Here is an 18,676-nt window from a genome sequence, read left to right on the forward strand (position 1 = left end):
TACCACACATATATGTTCTTCCGCACTCTTATTTCTTATTTTCAGACTTTATTCGAATTTGTGACGCATGGGAGGTGTCGTTAATTTATCTGGCAGATGCAGACCTCCGTGACATCTCAGCCCTCATCACAACCCTCAACTCTCTGTCCAAAGAGCCCTGAAGGACATGTCAGCACTCACAGTAACATTAGTAGCCCAATTCCTCCCACAAATTCTTTCTTTTTTCTTTCGGACCAAAATGAAAGGATTATCTGGAGCCCTTTGGCACACATGCTGATGAGATTTTGGCAGGTTTGCAGCAGTTCATCTCTCAGGCTTCCCCATATCCCGTATACCCATGAGAAATGACATGCTGTAGGTTTCAGTCTGCTCACACACAGTATGTAGTAGGCCAAGAGAGAGATCCTGGGACTAAATTAACATGAACAGGCAAACAGATTTATACAGAATTTAGTTAAATATTTTTGGTTGATTTTGCTTGCTTTTTTAGGTGGTCATTGTAGTATTTCTAACTGTGTTTACACATTTTGACATGTTTAAAACCATACCAATCCTCCCTAAATCAATGCAGAAATGCATCTGCAAATTCTTTATGGGATTGCCCACCATTTAAATGGACTTTTTATTTGTTTGTACTGTGCAAGCATCTATCTAGGCTTCACAAAGGGGTTGGAAATGCTGTCTGATTTTTGGAATTGTTTATAATGATGATCGTGTTTCCAGATGCGTATGGCATGCTGCTCCTTTAGCCAAAGAGCAGCAGACATCTGTGGGAAGCTGGAGGAAAGGATAAGACAAAAAAAGTGAGAGAGAGAGTGACAGAGGCAGGAGTGGGAGGATAAACGCTGAAGCAATGACAAGGCAACATGACTCAGTCCGCCAGAGATATTTCAAACTCATTTGGCTTCATGCACAAACACCTTGGAACTACAATTTAGAATCGGCAAGTAATTGTGCAAACATTCCCTAAAAACATTGACTACTGTAACATCAGTAATTTAATTATTTGCCGTAATCTAAATAAGACACTAAAATGATTAGGGTGTTTACATTAGTTGCTTTTTGAATGTTCCCATTTTACATGTTATAGTACATAGTTTGATTAACGTCATTACGTCAGCATTCGATGCTAGTTTCCTCTGGCATTTCACGCAACAACAATTGGTGTTCGTCATGGCGTCATATGTGATTTTTGTTTTTAATTTGGCTGCAAGTTCAACTGCAGTTAATTTCTCACATTATGCGTGCAAACAGACGATGACGAATACAAATTCTCAAGCAACTGGCCACCTCTGCCATGTCATTTCACTTTTCGCTCATGCTCCCTCGACCAAATCACGTCAAAGTTGAGGCACATCGTAATATTAATTTCTTTCAGAATTATCAGCATAGTCGTCGTTTCACACTCGCACCAAAATGTGCTCTCTTGATTGAAGCCATTCTCATTTGTTTGTCGTCAAACGCCTGAAATTGCCGTGTGTGCATCCTGTCGCAAAATGTAGTGAAAACTAAAATAGGAAAACACCACCTGTCTTAAATTGATTTCCGTATAGTTCGATTATAATTTAGGTTAGATTAATTAATCAAAAATCCCGATTTACATGGAAGACTCTTGATCAGAGTATTGTCTTAATTGTATTCAAACCAAAGTGTTGGTGTACATGTCAATGTTCTCATTGGGTTGATTATGTTTTTGGAGGGACATTAACACTTTTAGTCAACAAAGACACATTATATGGTTTAAGTTCAATTGTTCTCTTGAAATTAATAATCAAACAATCATAAAGTGGATCACAGTTTCCATAATAATGGCTGCTAAAAATGTGCTTTTCCAACAGGTTTGGTTGGTGGTCAGTGTATGAATAGCCTATATGAGCACTCTCATTGTCCATTTTCAGTTTGTGTGGTGGAAAAATAGCTACATTGAAATGGCTTTTTCACTGGTTTCACTGCTGGATTTTCCCCACCTGCCAAACAGAAAACTCCCAAAACAAGGGAAAGTTTCATTAACGACACCATTTAATTGATTGTTTCACTGTGTTGCTGTCCAAGCATTTCTGGTGTCACCTTTCTGAAGAACTTATTGTGCTGAATCTTACTCTCAGGGTTTAGCAGAGGTGCTTGTCTTATATGCGGGTGAAACAGTTTTAACTAAGAGCTTGTGTTGTATAAATATAATATCCTGTGGTGTGGCTGCCAGAAGCTTAATGGCCAAACCAGTCCCGAAGCAGGAACTTGGGCTGCTGTCCTACAGCACTGAGAGCATTTGTCTTGCTTTATATCTCTTACTACCATTGAGGAAACATTTCACGTGAGGAAACCTGTGTGTGATGTTAATGTTTACAGTAGGTTCTGACCTGTCTGAATTAATGCAAACACTTAGAACTCATTCCAGATATAATCAAATTGCTATTTAAGAGCTCTAATGTTAGATTGCTACTTAAGCCGAATCAATTGAACACTGAGAATCTGAAACTGACTCTCTTGGCTGATGAAATTATGAGATGGGGCATGAACTCAATCAGTAGCTATTTTTTTAGTAAGCACGGAGTTCTGTGTGTTTTTCATTTCATAAATGATAAGATGTTGTTTTTCTGCTTGGCTTTTCACAACTGTGTATTGTTTTCTTTCTGGTTTGTCGCAGATGGTCCGTTTACAGGCACTCCTCCCACCTACGGTTATGACGCAGATCGAGCTGAGGAGCAGCGCAGGCACCATGACATCTTGCCCTACATCGATGACTCCCCCTCCTCTTCCCCTCACCTCAGCTCTAAGAGCCGCAGCAGTCGAGACACCCTCTCTTCTGGCTCAATCGAATCCTCCAAGTCTGTAAGTGTTCCCTGTATTCTCCAGACATTGACAACTCTTTTATTTTATTTTATTTTATTTTATTTTATTTTATTTTATTCATTAATTTTTTTTTAGGCTTAGTCCCTTTATTAATCTGGGGTCGCCACAGCGGAATGAACTGTCAATTTATCTAGCATATGTTTTACGCAGCAGATGCCCTTCCATTATTTTATTTTATTTTATTTTAATTTGTTTTTTGTTTTGTTTTGTTTTGTTTTGTTTTGTTTTGTTTTGTTTTGTTTTGTTTTGTTTTGTTTTGTTTTGCTTTGCTTTGTCTTGTTTTATGTCTTGTTTTATATTTTATTTTATAATAAATCTATTTAATTTTTATTTTATTTTTATTTTATATATTAATTATTTTATTTTACAATTAATTTAATTATTTTAATAGTATTTTATTTTTTATTAATTTATTTATTTTTTTAATATGTGAAAAAAATAAAGACCGTAGTTATATATATATAATGTATTTTAATGTAAGAAGAAATTGACAAAATTATCTATTTAGTGTAGTCAAATTTGAAATTGTTTGCCATATACAAACAATAAAATAATGACACTGGTGTAATAATAATACAGTAGCTAATTATTTTGTTGAAAGCGGAGAGATGAATACCTTCATGTTGGAATATTTAGGTAAAGAGTATGCATTAGAAATGAATTCATGCTTGAATGAATACAGGATCCACCCCATATATGCCATCTGTGAAGCAGTCCGTTATAAATTATTGTACCAGTAACCCACATTGCCTCAATGGTAATGGTACACAACAAAATCATTGAGCTGTAAAATTTGGCAGTTCTCAAAGCTTGCAGATTTCAAAGTGCTGAGTCTGCATTGTACAATTCTAATTGAACGTTTATTGCTTATTATTGCAGTTTGAATTATATTGCTCTGCACTGTGCAGGAAAAAAAATCACTCCTTGAATGCAGTCATGCATGATCGGAAGTAGTTTTTAGATACTATTGTTCTCAGCCATGATTTTAAATGATCATATATTTCATATCAGATCCTCAGGTCTTCATCTTGCATAGTGGCTATGCCATTAAATTAAATGACTGACTGTAAAAAGGAGCTTTCTTGGTTCACTGACACAGCTATTGGCTGTCAGACTGATTGATATTTCTCCCTGCCAATATAATGCTCAGAGGCAAGCAGGTTATTCAGGCCCTAGTTTAACTCCCACATGGGTTTGAGTCAATATGTAGTGGATGCTCACCTGCACACAGTTGTACACCCCTTCCCCAGCTACATGTGTTTACCCAACATACACACAGCCAGGGATTTGAAATACCCTCAGATTCAAAGAGGGATTTGCTATGTAAACAAATTAAATTGAGCTGCAAATAAACCTGCAGTTGACACCACAAAGAGATGGTCACCGTTTTACAGCCACATTTTCCTCTTGTTTAGCCTCAAACAAGAAATCAAATAAGATTTTAATGAGTGTGATTTTTGTGTCTGCTCATTTAAGAAAAGTTGTATCAGTTGCTGTAGTCTGATCCTTAGACGTCATACCCACCTAGCGCTGGATGAATGGCTAATGCATATAGCACACAAAAAAATTGGAAACACTTGGATTGAAATTTCGGTACGGAATTTCTGAGATGTGTCATGACTGCAAACCCCCTTAGAGTGCATGGAAGAAGAAATCCATTGTGTTTGCAACTATGATGATTAGCACGTATCTTGAACAACTAAATGCTGGCTTTTCAAAGAATTTTAGACATCTGTTTGTGGTGGAGATATTGGAGTTGATTGATTTTGATTGATTTGATCGGATGCTTCACATGGCCACTTTATTCAAAGATAGTGATTTGATAATAACTAAAAAGTGCTGTGTGCTTTATTGAAGCAAAAAGACAATTGCTCATGAAATCACTAAAGTTTTTTCAATAAAAATGTGACATATTTGTACACTGTTCAAAATTTTAAGTCAATAAAACAACAACAAAAAAAACTTATTTTCTTTCACTTTTTTTCTTGTTCTCTCAAATTTGGAAAACATTAGCTGCACTTACCTAAAATAATTTGTCAGTGATAAAAAAAAAAATTAAGTTGGGTTAACAAAAGATTATTTATTCGTTTTCTGGAGAGGTGAACTACTCTGTAACAAAACGTTTTATGTTGTGTCGATGGAACACATTTGTGTGAACAACAAAAAAAACATAATCCTTATTTCTTTTCCTTTTTGTGTTCATCTTTAATTGATAGGACAGTAGAGAAAATAGACAGGAAAGCAGGGGGAGAGGGGAAGGAACAGACCTCATGGCGAGAATTTAATTTAGCCTGATGTGAACACCGGAGTGCCATATATCGACTCACTAACCACTTCGCCATTGGCACCGATGTGTACTTAACTTTTGAAAACACAAGTTGCATTGACCTAAACTGTCTGAAGTTGAGTGAAAAAAAATCTTGAGGAAATTGGTACTAAGAAATATTACATTATCAGATCAAACATCGTTCAATTGAAAAAAACAGAAAGGCATGCTTTACATCTGAAGCATCACAAAGAATTTTTCCCTGTTTGTCCAGCCATGTTTTTACCATTTTTTCTTGCTTACCTAATTGTCGTTTCACCGTCTTGTTTCTAATTGTGTCTAATAAATATTTTGTTAACATTTGTTTCTGTTTTAGTTATCTTTTTTCAATTGAACTGTGTTTGTTCTGATAATGTATTATTTCTTAGTACCAGTTTCCACAAGAGACACTTTAGACATTTTAAGTCAGTACAACTTATGTTTTCAAAAGTTGAGTACATGTTGGCACCTGTGGTGCAGTGGTTAGTGCTTTGACACATGGCACTTCAGTTTTCATGGTGACCTGAATTTGATTCCTGCTTTGAGGTCCTCTGCAGATCCTTCACCTCTCTCCTCTCCTCACGCTTTCCTGTCTATACTCTGTACTGTCCCGTCAATTAAAAGTGAAAACAATAATTTGAGTGTTGAGTTACAGGATGAATGCAAGATGAATGTTGAGTGCACGAAAAAAAACCCCAAAGGAAATAAGGAAATAAGAATTTTTTTGTTCACTCAACTTCAGGCATTCCAGTTCTGCAGACAAAAAATGTTCAGTTGGCACAACTTAAAAAGTTTTGTTAGGGAGTGGTTCCCCTTTCCAGAAAACGAACAATCTTATGTTAACCAAACTAAATGTTTTTTTTTATTACTGACAAATAATTTTAGGTTTTCCCAGAGATGGGTTGCGGCTGGAAGGGCATCCGCTGAGTAAAAACTTGCTGGATAAGTTGGCGGTTCATTACGCTGTGGTGACCCCGGATTAATAAAGGAACTAAGCCGATAAGAAAATGAATGAATGAATGAATAATTTTAGGTCAGTGCAGCTGATGTTTTTAAAAGCTGAACAAGAAAAAGCTAAAGTATATAAGGATTATTATGTTTGACTTAAAAAAATTTACAGTGTAGGTTTCTTCTTCTTTGTTGTTTGTTTCATAAAATAACAGTTCAGCTTTTGATTTGTTACATTTTGAATTACAGTTTAAGACACATGAACATCCAAATGTGGACAGCTTTCCTTTTTAATAGATAAAACATATATACATTAAGATTAAATTGTCATCATTATTGTTAAATTGTTAAACTGTTTTATACTGTTTTGATCCTCTGCAATCTTAAATTTCTTGTTAGATTTCTAGTTAAAAATCATGTTAGATATTTCCATTTGGAATTAGTTTTTCATCCTTACATTTTCAGTAAGTCACAATTATAGTTTAAGGAGCAGAGATGAGCTCTACTCATTCTGATGGGCTGCTACGTTGACATCCTATGATTAATAAATATGTGGATGAATAAAAGATGGTGGTCCATAGATATAGGGTTGCCCCCTGGGGTGAAACGTCTAGCGCCCAAGAGTTCATGAATAAAACCTTGATGTCCACCTTCCCCCTGCTGCAGGTTTCCATGATGGGATTACTGCATCACCAGGCAGGGTTCCACATTTATTATCATTGAATGCACTGAAGCTATTTTACCATTAGTTCAGCTTTAAACCTCAATACAGGCCAGTACCTTTCACAATGATTACAGTCATAAAGCAGACGGATGTTTTATTCTGAAATCTGGACTATGGAAGTCTCACGAGGCTATCACGAACATCTGTGATTTCCACTACCTGTGCTGTGGCCATGGAAACGAACATTCCATGAACATTTAACCATCATCAGCACTCAGTAACCTACTCAACACAGCACTAAATCGACATGTCTCACTTTTGGAAGCATTCTTTGATAATTTCCTTAGAGCTTAGTGGACAGTGTACATAAAGGCTTTATTCAGTTCAAAGCAGTTATGTATTTCCCATGATTCTCGTGTAGCCAAGACAGTTATTGTAAGACCAGCAAGCAGCTCCATTGAACCAGTGCCAAGTTGCTCTTTTATAGCCTATTCCGGCACTGCCAGTATGTAATTTTAAAGTCATGTGACTGTGGGATTGTGTTGTTCAGAAGTGTGTGAGTCTCTTTCACTGTTCACACAGGCGGAGTTGGACCTGGAGAAGGGATTGGAGATGAGGAAAAGGGTGTTGTCTGGAATTCTGGCCAGTGAAGAGACCTACCTCAGCCATTTGGAGGCGCTGTTACTGGTGAGAAAGCCTGAAGTTTGAATCTGTTGCCGCTTAAAGCAGTAATATCCAGCTGCAGGCCCGCAGAACCACACAGTACACACAATCTAGGCATACCACATATGGTTAGGACGGATGTTAATGTTATTAACATATTCTCGGACATCGTCATCAATATATTTTAATATATAGTTAATAAATATCGTACACAAACAATAGTGTATACTATTTCACAAATATGGTGATCGTGACAGGCGAATGGGAAACGTTGTTTCTGATCGCCATTTAGTATAATAGAATAGTTTTCTATCAGTCATCATAGACGATCAGTCACTATTAATCTGACAGTCAATATATGGAAAAAAAGTTTATTAGCTGAATTGATCAGTACAATACACAAGAAACAAAGGCTGACAACAGCTCTGGTTGCATGGGAAACAAGATAACTCACAAATCCTGGAGGACAGCAGAACGAGACCTGAAACACAGGAACAAACATGAACAACTGAATGCCGAAAGGTGAGAAACAGAGTCCTTAAGTAGATCTCAATAATAGCTTGCAGGTGGTCCCACTGATTAGTCAGCTGACTGGAACATGCGCTGTGAAGGAAAGGTAAACAAACACATTCATGCAACAGACATAGCAACAAAACAAATAGTTTATAAAACAAATAGAACTATTACAACGAAAGGAGAACACGGATATATGAACCGTAGCAATGGTTACATGTTTTCAGCATTTTTCATAATATCTTCTTTTCAGAAGAAAGAAACTCAAACAGGTGTGTAACAAGTGAAGATTGAGTTCATGACAGAATTTAAATTTTTGGCTGAACTATCCCTTTGAAATACATTACATATGGGCCAACCCATCATCTGCAACAGGATTGTCATACATTTAAAAGCACTGGTACTGTATGTGACGTTGTACATTAATAGGGCTTATTTAAACCAAAATCTATAGTCTTGCTCAGCAAGTGCACAGTAATTAAACAAATAAAGATTTTTAATTAGGAGATTTTAAAATATGTTTTACAAAAGATTTCAGTTTCATATCAAATCTGTTCATGTAAATTTCATGTAAATTTTTTGTGACACTGAACATTCAGCTTTTCCATCACAATATGCTGTTAAATACAATTAAAAGAAAAAACAGCCAAACAAAAAAACCTTCACACATCTTACCCCAAACACGAGTACATACATTTAATTAAAATGGTCTGTAACTTAACTCATGCCATTGTGTCTTTCTCAGTAAATGTTCATACCTTTTCTTTTCTTGATCCTATGTCAGCCTATGAAGCCCCTGAAAGCAGCAGCCACCACCTCCCAGCCTGTCCTCACTGTTCAACAGATCGAAACCATCTTCTTTAAAGTGCCTGAGCTCTACGAGATCCACAAAGAATTCTACGATAGCCTTTTGCCCAGAGTGCAGCAGTGGAGTCACCACCAGCGTGTGGGAGACCTTTTCCAAAAACAAGTGAGTCTTTTTCTAAATAGCACCTTTTTCAGGTTAAACAAGGACCCTGTTTAGTTATTATTTACTTTATTTATTTACTTACTACCTTGTTTAAGCATAACATCAGCTATTTCTTTCTTTCCATCAAATCACTCAACTCAATTTAGTTTTTTTTTAGTTCTTTACAAAACAGACCTTTAATAACCCACTTTCCTTATTTATGTATAAAATCATGTAGAGTGGGGGAAATAGGTATTGAACACAATCATAATATTTCTAAAGGAGGTGTTGACATGGAATTGAATTTTGGTAAAAGCTCAAACAATACAAACATAAAAACAAAAAAATCTAAAAATAAATGAGTTATGTTTAATAACAATGGAATGACTCAAGGAGAAAGTAATGAACTACTAAAATGTATTTAATACTTTATATAAAAAGCCTGCTTGGTGATGGCAGCTTAAAGACGCCCCTCATATAGAGAATGAGGTTTCATGCATCACTCAGGTGGGATTTTTTTTCAACAGTGTAAAAATCTTGATGCTTTTGTGGGTCTCGTCTATCAAATCTGATCTTTATTTTGTAATGTCTATTGGATTCAAGTCAGGTGATTGGCTAGACCATTCTACAGCTTGATTTTCTTTCTCTGAACGCATTTGAGAGTTTCCTTTGCTGTGGTTTGGATCATCGTCTTGCTGAAATGTCCACCCTGGTTTCATCTTCATCATCCTGGTAATGTAGATGTCGGACTGAAGCAGCTAATATTAATTTACACTAAAGAAAGGCAGAGGGTTTCTGAAGAACTACTGAGAGGTTATAGCTGCTGTCTGGGCTTTCACTGCCTTTCTACACCTCCCTTCATGTGTTCAATACTTTTTTCCTGTTTCATTTCAATTTATTTTATAACTTGATTTGTAAACTAATTTGATTTGTTTTCTTTGCATATGGATTTCTTTGGTTGTTACCAACATCTGGTAAAAAAATTCAAAACAAAAGCACATTTAGAAATATGTTTTGTGAGGAAAATGGTATTGTGTTCAATACTTATGTCGATCACATTCTAGAATACATCCTGTTTCACTCAGAAGTTTTATTAGTGGGCATCAAATAGCATTTCACACACAGTTTTCAATATATTTTCACAATAATCAGCTCTTCGTATGCTGTCATGGTTGGTTTTAGAATCAAGAATGTGATTGAGAGTCAAGTATTTAATTTTGATCATATTGAATTCGCTGTCCATTCCTTTTAGTACACCGTGAGGCTGAACAAGAATTAACATTTAGCTCTAAATCAAGGAATCCTAAATGAATCATTCATGCCCCTAGAATGACACTGCACAGTCACACAATGTCTGGACTGCAGGAGCCTGTGTAACGTTGAAAATCAGATCTCAATGCTGTCTTTTTTTTTTCACCCAGTCACTTGGGCAGATACTACAGCGTGTGCTTTGTGTCTCGAGGAGCAGGCTATTAATAGTGCCATTTGAAGATTGTGTTCTCTATCTCTGGCCCCCTCCTGCTCTTTTCCATTAAGTTTTGTCCTCACGTGACTCAGCTGACTATTAGAGGGCAGATAAATCCCCATTTTGTCCGGACAGCCTGTGTGGGAGTCATATTCCACATTTATTTATCTTTCCATTTTCTCCTTCATTATCCCCTCCCGTGTTTATTAAACAAAAGTCAGAGTCGCCAAGTGGTGTTTTCTCCCAGAAGATGCTGGGTTTTCCTCAGACAGTCATTTTGACCGGAGGCTATTTGTCACTGATCTCCTCATTCTTCCCCATGTCCATTAACGACAATCCAAGGCGGCGCCTGAGGAGGCAGACTCCCTAAAAAAGACAGTCGCTCACAGTGGGAGAGAGAACAAAACGAATGAATGAGATAGATATAGTCACAGTCACTGACAGAAATGCCTCCTGCTGTTTGTGCTGTTTGTTCCTTCACGACAGCTCAGGTTGAGTAAGAAAACGCAATGCAAATCACCATGTATGTTGTTATTTAGCACGAATGTCAAAGGGGATGTTCGTTGTTCCACACAGCTATGAGGAAGATGCTAATACTCTCGCTCCCTCACACTAAATGTTTTTACGCCTGTCACCGACACTCGAATGTAAATTCTCTGCAGACTCTTCTCCGAATAGAGAGAGATTCTGACATTCCCATCTTTTTCTATGCAGATCTGTGACCTACTTAAACATCGTTAAGTGCACAGAGCAGAGGAACGTACTTTCATCTTCAGCTGGGTCTGGCATATGGTCATGTCATCATGAGGAAGTGTGTCGAGCCTGAGAGGATGTGAACACTGCTGTGCTGAAGTCTCTGTCAAGCTGTCCGAACCAGCTGACGTATCGACTTTTTAGTTTGCGTGTCGTATTTAGATGCATCTCAACCTTCTCAAAACAGTCGTGGCAGACAACATCTCGATGCTTACATGTTATCTGAATGAGGAATATCGACCTGTCAACATGGTGTCTGCGACAACATTTATTGAGTAGACAGACCAGTGTGTTTTGTTGTGGATTGAGGTGTCATACTATCAGGAGATCAATTATTAATATGGCCAAAATAATTTATGATAACAGATTTGTGACAATAGTTTTAGAAATTTGAATTTAATAATCTAATAATAAGTTATCAGGGATGGCATGGTGGCCTGGGGGTAGCATGGTTGCCCCACCGTTTGAGTCCAAGTTGGTGCAGAAGTTCTTTCTGTGTGGAGTTTGCATGTTCTCTCTGTGTCTGCATGGGAAATAGGTTAATTGGATATACTGAATTGACCATAGTGTGTGACTGAAAGCGTGTGTGGGTGTTTCCCACACACTCTCACCAAAGGTTGTACTCTCTTTTCTGCTGGGTTGCGGAATAGGCTGTAGAATACACATTACTTGTTTTGTGTGAAGAAACAGAGAAAAGAGTTATGGTCAATATAGTCATTCTAGTGAAGGAAGCCCCGCCTTTTAGCAAAGGAGCCAATCATTGTTCACAGTAGACGATTTGTCTGGAGGAGGAGTTTAGCCCAAATGTGTATTCTTCACGACAGTTAATGCAGTTGTAATGAAGCCTCTGGTTTCTGGTGCTGGATTATTTCTAATATTGTTATGGGTGTAATATTAACACCATATCAATAAGCCATCCAAATCTGTAGATCCATCCATCCATGTAGTCATCCATTGATTCCCCCATCTATTTTACTATCTATCTGTCCATTCATTTTCCATTTATTAATAAACACTTTTATTCACACAATTAAATTAACCTTTTCATCCTTTCATCATTCATATGTCCATCCAACTATCAGTCCATCCATTATTTTCTTAGTTTTTCCACCTATCCATCCCTCTAATGGTCCATCTGTCCATTTAGTCATCTATCTTTTAACCAGTTTTTTTCATCCATCCATCAATCAATTCATCCATCCATCCATCCATCCATCCATCCATCCATCCATCCATCCATCCATCCATCCATCCATCATCCATCCATTCAATCAACCATCCATCACACTATCCATCTATTTTTTTATCCTTACATCTATCGGTCCAACCATTTATTTATCCGTTCACCCATCTATATATTTGTCTGTTTCATCCATCCATCAATCCATCCATCCATCCATCCATCCATCAATTCCCCCATCCGTACATCTATCTTTCATTTATTTTTTCCATCTATTCATAAATACCTCCATTCACCCAATTAAATTATAATTTCATCTGTCAAATTATCCATCCAACCATCATTCCATCCCTCTGTTACTTAATTTTTCCATTTATCCATCTCTCCAATGGTCCATCCATTCATTCAGTCATCCTTTCAGCCATCTTAACTGTTCATCAGTTTTATTGATCCATTCTTCTATCTGTTAATCTGCTGTCTTAAATCTATTCATCTTTTTATCAGCTTTGTTTATCCATTCACCTATCCATTCAATCAACCCTCCATCACTCCATCCATCTGTCTCTTAGACCTTTCATCAATCGGTCCATCTATTTATTCACCCTTTTACCCATCTATTTGTTCATCTGTTTCATCCATCCATCCATGCATCTGTCTCATCCATCCATCCATCCATCCATCCATCCGTCCAACCATCTATCCATCCATCCATCCATCCATCCATCCAACCAACCATCCATCCATCCATCCATCCATCCATCTGTCCATCCATCCATCCATCCATCCATCCATCCATCCATCCATCTATTTAATCAACCATCCATCACTCCATCCATCTATCTCTTAATACTTTCATCTATTGGTCCATCCATTTATTTATCCTTTCACCTATCTGTCTGTTCTATCTTTCTGCTCATTAACTTTTCCTCCTATTCATACTTTCATTCATCCAATTCATCCTTTCATTCATCCATCCATCCGTCCATCCATCCATTTATCCATCCATCCATCCATCCATCCATCCATCCATCCAACCATCCATCCATCCATCCATCCATCCATCCATTTAATTAACCATTCATCCCTCTATTTATCTATTTTAGTCCTTCCATCTGTCAGTTCATCTATTTATTCATCCTTTCACCCATCTATCTGTTTGTCTATTTCATCCATCCATCCATCCATCCATCCATCCATCCATAAACACTGACAAACCTTATTAACTTAGCAAATTTGGCATCTACTCTGAATGAGGTCTTTTAAATCAGTTGTTTATGCATGTTTTAAACAAGTTTGATCGGAGTTGTTCCATCACTTCTGTTTATATTGCTAAATTTCCAGATTTTTGTCTCAGCTTAACGCGTCCCCTCACAGCGCTCAGCCACGGTTTGACTCGGCCCGGCTTGTGTTGTCGCTGCTTTATTACGGTCATCATCCCTCTCCACGCTGTAATGAGGTTGTCGCAGAGTAAATTCCCGTCCTCCACGCTGCAGATAGATTCTGGCCCGGGGCGGCTGTTTCTGCTCAGCATGGAGAGGATTGCACACACTGAGAAAATGACTTCACTTATGGACTCTTTGGCCTGTGCGAAATAAAAGATTTATCCCTGGACTTACCACCAAGCCTGGACGTTTACCAAAGGGGTTGCTTGGGGTGTGTGATGAGATTGATGACAAAATGTCAATGTGTCAAAACAGTGATTCAATGAAACAGTGACTCAGTAATGTCTTTCATCCAATAGTCATTGTATTGTGGTTTTTGTCATTGAAAATCAATTGTTGTGCAAAATTGTCAATCAATTGTCAATCATTGTAAAGGTTTGGATGCATTTACAAATCTCAGTCAGGAGCAAAACACCAGTATAAAGAACATCACATGAAGAATTCATCTGCAAACCAAGAATTTTTATGGCTTTATTAATTGAACTTAGTTTTTTATATGCAAATTCTCTGTGGAATGACTTTGAATCTCTTCCACAGTATTTGCAAAGCAGTAAATGTGATTCCACATCACTGACTATTTAAACCTATTTATAAATGCTTTCCTATGTCATTCCAAACCTTTCTTCTGTGTGCACATGTTTTCTCTACTTGTAGCTCTATGCATATGAGCTCAATTGTTATAACTTTGTCCACAGACATTTGCTAAAATATCATCTCTTGTGCTCCAAGAAAAAAGAAAGGTATGTAATGACATGAGCGTAACCACAAGAGAGTCGAGTGACAACGGAGTGAGGATCCTTATGCAGGTTTTTGGTTGCATGGATGGATGGATGGATGGATGGATGGATGGTTGGACGGATGGATGGATGGATCCCAAAGCGCAAGTGTTTCGAAACACTGCATCGAAGCATGATCCGAAAAAACCAGGTCACATGACTAAGGTGATTCGAAACACAAGTCTGTATAACAATAGTTATTATTTTTACAGTACTGTGATGCTTGAGTTTAGGGTTGCGGTAGACAACAATGAAATACAATAAATGGGAAATTTAATGAATAATAAAAAAATATTCTTGTTAACTTTTGACCGCAACTGTATCTGATCTAGCAACAACCTTGTTTTATGTCCAAAACAAGACATGCTTATTCACAAAGTGTTCATTTGGATGTCAGACCAATGTTAAAACAAAACATGTTACAAAAACAGAGCATTTCAAACCTAACCTCTATAGATTTATTACCCTGGGATCGAACCCATTATCTCTGCATGCTAGTCAGGAGCTCTCACAGCTTCACTAAATCACTTGAAGCTTCAACTCTACAACGTGGGGTTTAATACCTCAATTTGCTTAACTGTTTCTTTGCTGAAGCTGTTCCAGTGCAATACATAAAAGTGTATGGGTTTCAAAATGTTTTGAAGCTTTAACACATTTGGTGCGACTGTTTTCAGTGTTTCATGAAGCCTCGCTTTGCCCACCACTAACTATACCAGGGAACGCATTGTAACGTTACAGGGTGTTAACCTAACAAGTGTGTCAAAGTGAGCCGGATATACAGTATGTGAGTGTAATCAGTACATGAGTATTCAGTGTAATTAAAGGAGACTTGGAGCAGGTGTGTGTGTGTGGTGCATGACAGGACATTTAGTTCATATGGAGACAGAATTGTATTCTGTGCGATTGTAGATGTTCTACAGCGATCTATGAGGGTTAGATCACTGGTGATTGTGACAAGCGTAACGAACAGGAGGAGTAAATTGTTGGGAAACCCTTTTTAAATGTACAGTAGCAAAAGCATTTAGCTTCATAAGAGCTAAAAACATATTTGAAAATTAAATTGAGGTGTATTTACTTTTAACCTGCCAAATCCACATGATCAGTACAGACAAAATTTATTTAGGTGGCTCTGTTCCAGCTTGTTTATCATCACGCATATACACCCACACAAACCTTTTATCATCTAATGTATATTTGTGTTTGGAGAGATTGATTGAGTTGTTTGGGGAGAGAGGTTTCCAGCACTGACAGGAAGGCGATTGAGTTTGGATGGGCTAAATCAGATTTCCAAATGTGCTTTTTACAAGCGCCAGCCGCACGCATTAATTGTTCACTGTAGAGTTGGCCTCTGCTGCCATGGCAACCGCTGTAGGCTCCATAGCCGTGCACAGCAATGGCCCAGCTGCTCCTGCGGTGATGACACTGTCCCGTCTGTCCACCCCATGTCAGCACGGCAGATCCATGCGTGCATCTCACTCATTACTGATAGTGTCGCTGTTAGCCAGGAGCGAGAACTGCCATCCTGGATGTACTTATAAAGCTCAACAGTTTCCATCCCACTGTTTTAAAGTCCACCAAACATGGGCTACAAATACAAAAAGATGCATAAGTGGAAATGACTCACTTTGTTTTTTTCTTCCCGCAGGCTAGTCAGCTTGGATTGTACAGAGCCTTTGTGGATAATTACGAACTCGCCGTGGAGACCGCAGAGAAGTGCTGTCAAGCGAACACACAGTTTGCAGAGATCTCTGAGGTAATGCCTACTGGAGTGCTCAAGGTCTTGTTATTCTGATACAGGAACAGATACCTTTCCCCCCAAATCCCCAACAAATACAAGCTTTACGTTGGTTGTGTTTTTATTTAATTGAAATTGTGTTAATATTACACACATAACAGTATCAAAAATAATCCAACATTTTTTTCTTTATTTAAAAAAAAATGAAAACTAGCTATTAGGGATGTAACGATTCACCGTGAGCCGGTTGAAAATCAATTCAAATATGGGACGATTTAAATTGGTAGAAATGTCGAATTAAACATTTTTTTTTAACAGAGGGGGCGCTGTGCTTACAAGTGCAAGCTCGCTTTACCTGCACATCAGCGGCGAGCTGGAGGTGGGGTGGCAGAGTAAAATGACAGCACTGAAATGCACCAGACAAAAACAAACTGTTTGCAAATATTGCAAAAAGATGTTTGCTTGCACTAACAGAACTATGAATATGATACAGCACAGTGAAAAACTACTGACACAGATGTCTGTACATAAAAAAGAAACTATTAATAAGCCAAACCATGCGGTCCAGGTGATTTGCAGCTCTACTTGCTCTGACGAGTGCTACAGAGATCACAGGGTGCATCAGTGTATTCATAGCGAAAGTGTGAAGATGTTTTCCAGACTGAAGGATAAAATTGTTCTGTTACAGAAGGAGATATCAGATTATTTTGACCCTCTCCTTTTCAAATTAATTTATGCATATTTTAGTAATTTTCTTCTTATTATTGAAAATTTAAAAATGGTCAAGAACATCTCTTCTTAAAATGTATCACACTGATACTTATACTAATTAATTATACAAGTAATATTAATTATTCACCTGCATAGTACTCCTACTATACTGTATAGTTAGTAATTTTAGAATCAGTTTTTTTTAGAATCAGTGCTTTCCTGTCCACATAAGCCGTCTCAGTCCCCAAAGAATTTTTTTATCAGCAGGATACATGGTAAATGTGTAAAGATCTCAGCTTATGCCAGAAAATATAGATGTGCAGACATTTCTTTTTAAAAATGTGAAATCCCAGCACCGTGACACTGTTTTAGTTTGTTTATTTTTATGAGTGTTCTTTAGTTTTTATTTTTAATTTTTTTTTTTAAATAGCAATTTAGTTCTGGCAGAAAATGTGTTATTTTGCAAAAATGTTGAATATTTAAGAAAAAAATGAAAGGGCTCTTCAATTTGTTTCAAATAATTTTGTTAAAAAATCGTGACTAAATCGTGAGATTAGTATTGTGAATTGTATCGAATCGTTAGTCTGGTAAATCGTTACATCCATACTAACTAACTTTTCTTTCTTGGATGAAGTATCAGTATTTTGTCATTTTGAATTTGTTGTTGTGTTATTTAAAGTTAGAAAACAAGAACTGGAAAAAAAAGATTCATTAGATTTACTGTTTTTTTTTTTAGATATAGTGGGTGACACTTCATTACCGTTACCGTTACCATTACCGTTACATATGGCGCCGCAGTGGCAATAATGGATTATTATCAATAGCAAATTGCGACTATGCAGCCAAACAAATGAAGTTGAACATTACTTAATTTAATTGTTTTTTTTTTTTTATTTAGCCCATATAAATTGCTTGCAACCACTTACCTTAAAAAAGTAGAGTAAATCATTTATCAAAAATGAATCTTTTTGTAAGTGTAGCCTTAGCATCTTTCAATCAGATCTACTGAATCCTTGATGCATCCTGCCATCAAAGAACCAGTAATATCCAGTTTTTATGCTGGGCTTTACCTGCTGCACTCCTCCATGGGGTCACCCGGTGTGACTGATTACCTAAAGAGACCATTACCATCCGGCATACCAGATCTAAAAGTGGCGCTCAGCCCTCTTCAGAGTTCAGCTGGAGATTTTATGCCTTGCTACATGTTATGAAGAGAGGTTGTCTGGAATAAAATCTACATGATGATGCTCACCTCGTCCCACTTTATTCCCCCCTTCCAGCTGTTGTCATGCCAACTTCTACTTGCCTTTACACTTTGGATATTCGTCACTTGTAACACAACCAAAGGCAAACATTAGGATAATTGTTTGCTTGCACTGGTGGGTTCTAGAGTGCATTGCTGTCAGTGTAAGAAGCTTGCCATAGAAAACGTTTGCTTAATGCAAATGTAGATCAAATGACAGGGTAATTCATTCATTTAGATTCTCTAAAGGAGTATACAGAGAAATACGGAAGAAGTGGAATATACTGTAGATAAGAACAGAACTACAACTTGTCTCATCTAATGTTTGCATCTACCGTAACACCTTAAAGCCAATAAATATAATTTGTTAAGAGAATATCTGCTGTAATATGGTAAAAATAGTTGTTCTGTAATCGTAATCTGATGTTCTTTATGCGATTAGAGTTACCAACACTGCAAGATAGTGTGCACTTCACAGG

At 37.3% G+C, this 18,676-nt stretch overlaps 1 protein-coding gene across 2 annotated transcripts in view; it reads left to right on the plus strand.

The window, feature by feature from the left end:
* The window catches only part of bcr (BCR activator of RhoGEF and GTPase), a 117,752-nt gene that overhangs the window by 60,642 nt on the left and 38,434 nt on the right, over nucleotides 1-18,676 (plus strand). For both annotated transcript variants that reach the window (XM_087300992.1, XM_087300993.1), the window contains exons 2-5: nucleotides 2,645-2,829; nucleotides 7,350-7,454; nucleotides 8,728-8,913; nucleotides 16,154-16,261. In XM_087300992.1, the coding sequence (XP_087157118.1) occupies nucleotides 2,645-2,829; nucleotides 7,350-7,454; nucleotides 8,728-8,913; nucleotides 16,154-16,261 (584 nt within the window). The remainder of the gene's footprint in view (nucleotides 1-2,644; nucleotides 2,830-7,349; nucleotides 7,455-8,727; nucleotides 8,914-16,153; nucleotides 16,262-18,676) is intronic.

This window comes from Danio rerio, chromosome 21 (assembly GCF_052040795.2).
Source record: "Danio rerio strain M-AB ecotype USA chromosome 21, GRCz13ab, whole genome shotgun sequence".
Lineage (NCBI taxonomy): Eukaryota > Metazoa > Chordata > Actinopteri > Cypriniformes > Danionidae > Danio > Danio rerio.